Source organism: Chiloscyllium plagiosum, unplaced genomic scaffold (assembly GCF_037043375.1).
Source record: "Chiloscyllium plagiosum isolate Xiang-an unplaced genomic scaffold, Cpla_swu_hap1 HiC_scaffold_39, whole genome shotgun sequence".
Taxonomy (NCBI): Eukaryota; Metazoa; Chordata; class Chondrichthyes; order Orectolobiformes; family Hemiscylliidae; genus Chiloscyllium; species Chiloscyllium plagiosum.
In genome coordinates, this window is record NW_028270177.1 from 22896892 (window position 1) to 22906631 (window position 9740).

The 9740-nt window shown below is 41.2% G+C and overlaps 1 protein-coding gene across 1 annotated transcript in view; it reads right to left on the reverse strand.

Annotated features, from left to right (window-relative positions):
* Positions 1–9229, reverse strand: part of LOC122541018 (myocardial zonula adherens protein-like) — a 58056-nt gene extending 48827 nt beyond the window's left edge. Inside the window, exons 1-2 of the mRNA XM_043677454.2 lie at positions 8890–9229; positions 8644–8736 (exon numbers count right to left, since the gene is read on the reverse strand). Of these exons, the coding sequence (XP_043533389.2) occupies positions 8644–8736; positions 8890–8952 (156 nt within the window). The 5' untranslated portion in view covers positions 8953–9229. The remainder of the gene's footprint in view (positions 1–8643; positions 8737–8889) is intronic.
* Positions 9230–9740: the final 511 nt, after the last annotated feature.

The following is a 9740-nucleotide window of genomic DNA, read 5'->3' on the forward strand; positions in this document are numbered from 1 at the left end:
GATGCCTTTTAAATGTTGTACTTGTCCCAGCCTCCACCACTTCCTCTGGCAGCTCATTCCACGCACCACCCTCTGTGTGAAAAAGTTGCCCCTTAGGTCCCTTTTAAATTTTTCCCCTCTCACAAAGAGGCAGAAATGGAACAATCACTTTCTGTATATGACTTGCTAACAATTATTTCACAGGTCAGAATCACAATTGACGCCTATAGCACTATAAACTCAAACACCTACTGTCTTCTGCTGGCCATGGGAAATTGCCCCATAGTTTCAAAGGATGTGCAGGCTAGGTGGATGCAGGTGGCTATGGGAAATGCAGGGATAGGGTGGGTCTGGGTGGGATGCTGTCTGAAGGGTTGGTGTGGACTCAGTGGGCTGAATAGCCTGCTTCCACACTGTACAGATTCTATGAATGGCCCAACATGCTATATTATTATGGTGGTCTCTTTAGTCTATAGATCTTTGTTCACACAGAGGGTGGTGCATGTATGAAATGAGCTGCCAGAGGAAGTGGTGGACGCTGGTACAATTACAGCATTTTAAAGGCATCCGGATGGGTATATGAATAGGAAAGGTTTAGAGGGATATTGGCTGGGTGCTGGCAAATGGGACTCGATTAGGTTAGGATATCTGGTCGGCATGGACGGGTTGGACCGAAGTCTGTTTCCATGCTGTACATCTCTATGACTCTAAGACAGCAAGAGGATTTGACATTGAATGGAACTGGATTTTGCCAGTGTCTCTCAGCTCTTTAACATACTTACCTACCATGCACAGTGCACCCATGCATTGGATGATCCTCCCAGTCTAGTAACTGATAAATATTCTAATTATGTAACATAATTTATTGTTTGTCTCGCATGTGCTCTTATAGACTACGACACCACAACCTCTTCAATGGAGAAGGCAATGTTGGCCCACCGTCTGGGAGTCTAAGTTCTCAGCCAGCTCAATGTCATTCACCAATAATCTCCCTCATGTATCGGAAATCTATCTCTCCCTACAAAATAGGTGCCATTGCTCTGTTTTACAAGAAACTATGGCAAGGTTCCAAGCTTCACCATAAGCTCGGATTCAAGACAAAGAGTTTTCTGTTCATTCAATTTGGGGTCTGTTGGCTCTTCATTAGGTTTCTCCTGGCTTTGCAAGACATTGCTGAAAATTTGCTTTGCAGCTTCCAGAGAAGGTGCTTTTCACGGGACAGTTCAAAAGTTCTTTTGTTTTTACATTTTTAACGTTAATTGAATAGAAAAGAGAGTATTCAACCAGTAATTTACAAAAGAAAAATGTTACTTCTTTAGACTAAGTACAAAAATGTATTGTTTCTATATAGTTATGTATAGTATGTGCCATGCTGACAATAGCCTTGCAGTTAAACAATGCCAGGAATAAGACATGAAGGATTACTCTGTACTTTTGCCCTTTATTGCCACAGCTATGTACATGGGCCTATCTGTTCACACAGCAAAGGATGATGACTGTTGTTCTTCAATTGTCATGGCCAATTATTTCCTTTTTTTTCCCTTCTGTTTCAGGAAGTACCCTGGTGGAGATATCAGGCCACAGGCAATGGGCAAGTCACGGAGATCAACCAAGTGTGAACCTAAACAGCCTCTCCGAATGTTCATTCAAGTAGGCCAACTATTCACTCGGAGAGTCAAGAGTGGGGTGCTGGAAAAGCACAGCAGATCAGGCCGCATCCGAGGAGCAGAAGAATTGACGTTTCGGGCAAAAGCCCTTCATCAGATTCTTGATGAAGGGCTTTTGCCCGAAATGTCGATTTTCTTGCTCCTCAGATGCTGCCTGACCTGCTCTGCTTTTCCAGCACCCCACTCTTGACTCTAATCTCCAGCATCTGCAGTCCTCACTTTCGCCTATTCACTGGGAGGCTCCAACTCGAATCTCAGCCGCACTTGGTCAGTTTCAGTGCCCTGAGGTGTTTCCTGGTGCCTATACCGGTCAAATTGTTGGAGAGATCAAGAAAGAGAGGCAGGGAAAGCACAGCACACTTGGGATGGAAAAAAAATTGATAAAACATACAATAAAGCCTGGAAGAAATACAGAATGTAGGGTAATGTAATGAAACATGTGGAGTTCAGAAATTCATTCTTAAAGCTGTTGCATGGGTAAATACAGTGACCTGAATGCTGGATTCTGCAAACAGCAATGAAATGAATGCCCAGGTAACTGGTTCTTGGTGATGTGAAATATTGGTCACAATATTCAGAGAGCCACTGCTTTTCAAATAATCTGAAGGGTAGCGCCTCTCATAACACAGCAGGTTAGGTCTGAGATTGGATTAACAAAGTGACTTGAGCTGATATCTACGAGGTCTTCCTGCATTTTGGAACACAAACCTACAAGCCTGCTCTGTGGCCTCAGCGATACAGTGGTGGGGATTACACCACTGCTGTTAATCTGTGACTGACTTTAACCCTATCAGAAGAAAAGAGATTATTTTCTACAAAGTGAAACTATCTGGGGTGCACAGTGCAAGTGACATATTCAGTTTACCAGACAAAAAGGTTTGGTGCTTAAACAACTGCAGAATCAGTGACTGTCAGTATTGTAAGAGTGGCTCCTCAATCACATGCTTCCATTGATGGTAAACTTAACAATGGAATTGACCTATTCATGAAGAAATGTGAGGGGGAAGCAAAAAGGGGGACATGGGCAATGGGACAGGATTGGAAGAGAGGATTTGAATTTGGAAAAAAGGTGGATAACAGTCCAGATACAGCATCATGGAAACACGGAGAAGGAAGCTGGCATTCTGATCCAGCCAGGCAATCAGGGTGACCATTCCAGGCCAGCAGAGGAAAGCCAATGAGGAGTAACTACCCCAGGCAGACACCATAGCCTAGGGTAACCATGATGTGAAGGAACCGGTATTGGACTGGGGTGGACAAAGTTGAAAATCACACAACACCAGGTTATAGTCTAACTGGTTTATTTGGAAGCACTAGCTTTTGGAGTACTGCTCCTTCATCAGATAGCTGTGGAGCAGGACCATAAGAATCAGACAGTGTCATGCACTGAAACAATATATTGATTGCTGTTAAGTCTTTCATCTTTTAGAACGGGTTGCAGGTTTCGGTTCAGTAACATGTAAATCCCAAAACTTCTCTCAAGTCACATTCTCGAGATAACTTAAGGTTTTATGAAAAAAGGTGACATTTCAGCTCAAACAATGCATTAAAAAGGTGTGAGGTTAGAGTCTATCTGTATCCCAATCTTGAGCCTGACTAGTTCTATTTTCAAAGTAGAAATTTATAAAATATTACATGGTAAGTCAGCTTCCTCAGCAATCTCTCAAAGTACTATCGCCAACCATTGGACGAACAGGTGGAAACAAACACGAAGAGGTGCTGCATCTGGGAAATTCTTGCCATGCTTCCAAACTCAGATAAAGAGGAAGACAGTGCTGCAGCGAGTGGCGATGCATGTCTATTAATTAAACATCCACACACAGTACTCCAGCCTGTGCTTACAAGTGTTGCCACTGCACAGCCAGTGGCTGGTTAGCAATTCTTATTGGATGATATTGTCCTAAAGTATTGTTTTCCCCAACAGTAACAGCAGCTGGTAAGCAGATAACAATAAACATGAGGTTTCTCTTTCAAACTGGCTTGGAGGAGTTTTTTTCAACATTTACAAGAAGGTTGGGAGAGATTCTCTGTTATAATGGAGCTGGGAATCCATAACAAGGTGCAATGGTGCTGTTCAGGCTAAAATTGTGTGTCTATAAGCTCATTCAATGCTCAATATTTCTTAAAAGGGCAACTGACCTCAATAAGAACAAATCTGAAGCTCATCTTCTGCTCACTTCTCTGGAGTGGGTGAAATACAATGAGAGACAGAGGGTGGGAGAGTGCAAAGAGCAGCAGCTCTAAAATGACTCCAGCTCTTATTTAATGCTGCACTGTTTCATCAGCCAAATATCAGCAAGTGAAAATGGGCATAAACTGTCCCTTTGATGAAGTTTGCAGGAGAACATCTAAACTAATGAAGGCAACATGCCACCAAGAGCAACCCTCCTTTACCACAGGAACACTGCAGGGCTTAGAGTTAAACTTGCACTGTCTGCTCCCTCCCAGAGAGAGATATGCCCACCTCAGTCAGCCTGCCAGCTGGCAATCCTCAACCAATCAGCCCAAGGTTCAGGATTGCTGGCACTAATGGCTGGCTCATCTCACGGCCCTACAAAAATAAAGGGGGAATGCGCTCACAACAATTCCAAAGCAGCCAGAGTGAAGAGCAGCAGACTGACATTCAATTACTTCTCCCATTTAGAAGGTAAACTGAGAGAACGCCAGAGGAGGAAGCATCAAATATAACATCTACGATCACCAAGGCTCTTAGGAAAGGAAAGTAAATTGTATTACTCCAGTCAGTATCAAGGAAATAAAGTAGCTGCAATTCCTTTGAGTTTGCAGAAAAGGCATATGGAGAAAGGAGGGATATGTGGATACAAAGGATCATTGTGATGGATTTGATTCTAATGCATTGACTACTGTCTGTAGTTCATGCTCCTTGTGTAGATTATCAGATTTATTGGCCAATGCACAGAAGTTAGACAAAACTCCTGACAATTAATTCTCCATGGTCGTGTCTCTCATTTTTTTTCCTCACTCAATAGGAGTTCAGGTGAAAAAAATCTTTGAGCAAAATCTTTGATAATCCAATCTCAGAAAATTGGTGCCAGCAAGATTCCCTAATTCAGCTTCCCGTAAAGTGAGGCTGAATTCCCAGAACACACTCTTAAATCATTCACACTCAGAATTCTCTAAAGCAGGACTGGGTAGGTCTTAGACTAACAGGCACATTAGGGGAGATAAACTATTCACCCGCCCTCCTGATCAGTCCAACAATGAGATATTTCTGATCTCAGAATGGTTGCTTGTCCATAAAGTGAATGTAACTATTTTGTAAAGTAATCACTCCTCACTGATGCTTAAATAGTCAGAGAGAGTGATACTGTCAAAAACAGCAAAATTTACTACAGGGCAGAAATATTTTCACAAGTATGTTTAAGGACTTCCTCTCCTGAAGGTAATGGTCTGGCGTTTCTGTTCATGTGTTTTCAGTTCCCCACCATCCCAGTTAATTTCATCTGAAATTGGTGAAAGAAGCTCAGAATATCAGAGAATTTTAAGCTCAACCCGAGTTTCTGCAATCTTTTACCCTGGCTTTTTGTTTTAAAGGTTACATTATCAACAGGCCCTACCCAACGTGATAAGATTCTGCTCATAGCTTAGACTTCTAAAGCAGCTACAAAAATTAAGCTGGAATCTTCAAGTACAAAAACAGATTTAAAACTTGACTGAATGCAAACTTCTGAATTTATTTTTTAAAACTAACCTCAGTACATTAATATAACTAGCAAACAATTTTTATCCAAGTCATTTGAATTTATTTAAATTGGTTCAGTCACGGGTGATAGGCATGAATTAACAGTGCTTATATTCTGTGATAAACACATTCTCAATTGTATTACTCAAACAGCAGCAACTTGCTGCTCATAAATGAGACATATCTTTAAAGCAAACAGTTTTTAAAAAGAACACTCTCAAACATTGCTTGATTATGCTTGCTTCTGGCAAGTCTGCCTTGGACAATATGGAAATGAGTGAGCAAAATCTGAGAGAATAAAGCACTACTCAAATCTAATGTATCTAATTCCTAGTGTGCCTTTTACGCCCAAGGAGGAAGCTGGTCTAGCAGGTGTACATTAGCTGTATATAATCCACGGATGTCTTCAAAAAATTCAAGAGAAAAGGAAAAGATATATAATCCACTGATTACGCAAGATGGTATTCAGATGGTATGAGATGGTATTCAGAACTGCAGGTTTTCTGGATGACATTCAAATTTATATTATCATCTTTATTAAAGTCCATCTCACTGCACCTGCTAGACAGGACTAGAGGAAAATGCAAAAGGCAAACAATTGACAAATCCCTCTGGTAATTCAATGAAGTTCCTATTCAGTTACAAACATGTTCAAGAAGAATTCTCTATTTGTATGTAAATATTAGAAAGCAGCTCAAAATCCTGCTCATTCGACAATAGCTGGTCTGTCGTTAACCTTATCGCTCCATGGTTGAGTTAGCAGGGAGCAGCTCACCACTATCTCAAAGACAATTAGAGATGGCAGACTAAAGATGGCATAGCCAGCAATGCCCTTATGACATGGATGAAAAAAAATGCCAGTACCTGAAGCCACAGTCTGGATACCTCATTGCACATTGATCATCCACTGTCTAATATGAGGGCTAGAATGCAGTGGTAATGTCCCTACCACTGGACCAAGAGGCCAGGGTTCAAGTGCCACCTGCTCCAGAGGTGTGTAAATAACATTTCTGAACAGGCTGATTAAACAATATTGGAAAATAAAGGGCTGTCTAATTAAGACAGAGAGGGGGAGAATCCTTCTTCCTCTCTCAAAGGGTCCAAAAGAGTTTGAAAGTTTCTGCGTCAGACAGCAGGAGAGACAATGTCACTGAATCATTTTAAGGCAGAGGGAGAAAGATTCCTCAATAAGCGAGAGAGTCAAAGAGTATTAGGAGTAGATGGGAAAGTGGAACTGAGGCTAAAATCAGATCAGCCATGATCTTGTTCAGTGGCAGCACAGGATCAAAGCCACTGAGTGGCCCACACCTGCTCCTGGGCAATGTGTCTGTCTGTCTTGGATCTATTACATTTAGAATTTTAAATGATCTGGTTCACGTCTCCTCTGAGCCTTTTTTTAAAAAGGAAAACAAATCCAGTTCTCGGAGGTATTTCACAACTTGAATTTCTAAAATCTGGACCTTTACTTAACTTTTCTTTAAACATTTGCTAGTGCATTCATGCCTAGTCAGGAATGAAGTGTCCAAAGTTCAGGTCATATTCTAAACATGGATTTATCCAACACTAAAGCAAGGTTTGAGTAATTTAATTATTATTGTCAGAACTGTTGAGCCGACAAAGGTTACAAACAAAATCCCTGAGGAACTCCCACAGTCTCTAGACTTTTTCTCCTTAGTTACTCCTTGGGTAGATATAATCAGTGACCGAGTGAATGCAAAACTATTACAGAGCTCAACTCCAACATTGTGCAGCTCAGCCACCTCTCCCCCAGAGCGAGCATGCCTTAGGTTAGTAAGTAAACATTGCTGCAGGCCACTAACCTGTAATTAGAAACTATTTATAGTAAACATTTTACCATCACAACACTGAATTCCTAATCAAAATATATACTCACAGCTCAAACCAAACTGGAGATGAGAGGAACCTATTGTACACTCTGCTATCAGAAGGATTTCTCACCAAGCTTTAATACAAACCAATGAAGCAACAGTGTAATAACACTTCTAAAACTTCCATTAATGCATTCACTGATTTGTTGGGAGCTACAGCCAGTATTTTATCAAACAGTGAAGGTACTTTTTATTTTGCATAATAACCATAAGTGTGTATCTGATCAGTTTGATACATGTGCCAATGTCAGACTTTCAGGTACACTATCTCTCTGTCATGCCAGGTATGCTTCCCCAGAAATGCACAGAGCTTCCAATAACCTACTCCAAAAGCTAATGGGTGGTCCACACGTTACGCATTTGTAAATGATTTAATTGTTTGCATCGGGGGAGATAGCAGTGCGTATTTGTATCATTTTTTTTGTCGTAGAGAGTTTCTGTCCATCAGCACACACTGAAAGTCCCTCAGCAAACTAACTGCATAAAACTTCTGCTGTAAAATTGCATCCTTCTGATGGGTAATATAAGGCATGCTGGTCCAACAAAGTGAGGCTTTTTCCCACATCATCATGGGGGTGTATGTGGGGGTGGAGATCATGGGTAAAGCAGTGCCTTGAAATAGAAATCCAACTATTTGCAGGTATATTCTTATTCAAGGAAATTTGTTGTTAACTCTGAGATAATGAATCAGCAACAAATTGCAGATCAAGTCATACAGCAAGGAAACAGCCCCTTTGAACCAATTCATCCATGCCGACCAGACATCCCATACTTAAAAATCAGCTTTGCATTTTAAACAGAATGTCTTACGCATTTACAAGGAAGACTTAGGAATAGATTATGAGTTAATGGCGATTAAATACAAAAATAACATTTGGTGAAACCATTGATATTGATGCATTAGCTATATGAGAATTAGAAATGGAAACTTTTTAGTTTATAGCTTAGCATTGACGATACAATAATTATTAGTATTTAGGCCTGCGAGATACCACAAGCTTCAGGCCAAGAGCAACTGTTTATCCTGACTCCACCCTCACTGAACCATTGCCACTCTGTAAGGAGACACGCATTTTATTTCCCAGTTGACTGGTGATCAGGATGCATCTAATCAGTTTTCTTTCATCAAACCTTTCTCTGACATTTTCATAACTAAAATAAAGTATTCATTTGAATGTAAAACACAATCCCATCAGTGATTTTACATATTTTAATCAAAGCCTCTGGAGTAGGTGGGACTTGTACCCAGGTCCTCTGGGTCTGAGGCAGGGATATTACCAGTGTGCCAGAATAACCCTTACTATCAGGGGCTGCAGCAAAAGATTAATCTATAATTGCCTCAGGACAATCGGTGGGATTGGACATTCTAGGCTCCAGAGACGATGACTCTACGGGCGGTACTGACCGTTTCTGCTTTCCCCCTCCTTTTGGTTTCATCTCTTGTCGAGGCCGAGTTGCCATCACTGTGCAGTGTCAGCCGGACCCTTCGGATGTTACTCTAAACAACAGAACAACCAGCTGTTAGTCCTCTTGCATTACTGAAGCTCGAGCAAGACGAAAGATCATTTGCCAGCAAACACACAGCCCTCCGCTCAAACTGGAATATTAGACACGCTCACAAACACGGAGCAATAATAAGATAATGACTTACCCTTCGAACAGGCTCCGGTGATTCAGCGATGGTGCACGTTGCTGCTGTTCTGAAATGTAACATTATTCCTATGAGTGACACCCAGGACTTGGACTTAACCAGCGACTCCCCAAAATAAAAGTATCAGAAACTCTCCTTGGAAGATGTAGCTATAGTTCAGTTTCTCTCCCTGCAACAATCCCAGTCTCGGTTTAGTTTTGCAGCTCTACCTGCGTGACCTTTGAAAAGAGTTTTGACGATGGTGAAAGCTCGTCATAAAACTGATCGAGTTCCACAGGAGCACTGTCATCAAGCCTCGCCACCGCAGGATAAACAAGTGTGTTCTCAAACATCCACCTGCTTTCAGCCGGCTCAGGAAAGATGGTGAATTCTTTTGTTACTTAGCAACACATCTATTATGACACATCTGGGACGACGTCCTCACCCAACTTGTCAAACAGCATTTTACCTGTAGCTGCCCTTCCTCATTAGAATAGTTTAAATGGGTGTTGTCCCATTCCAGCTTTATCAAAACTAACTCAATATAACTGAGGTATTTTTTACAAGCCGGGGCATAGTAATTCTTTGTTTCTTCTGTAACGGAGACCATGCACTACTTCCTACTTATTTTTTTCATGTTTTTTTCCTCAGAAAAATCACCCAGGATAGATTATTTAAACATGTCTAGCTTCAAGGGCACGACTGTTTGTTTAGTTAACTGATGTCAACTGTGATATGTCACAGTTGGATATTCACTAACTCTTTGTGAACTGGAGTCAGGTTTTGCATAAAAGATTGGAGAGATGATTAAAAAAATTGGAACATATTGTGACTGAACAAAGCACACGCTCCCCTTGATATCTCCTATCCTG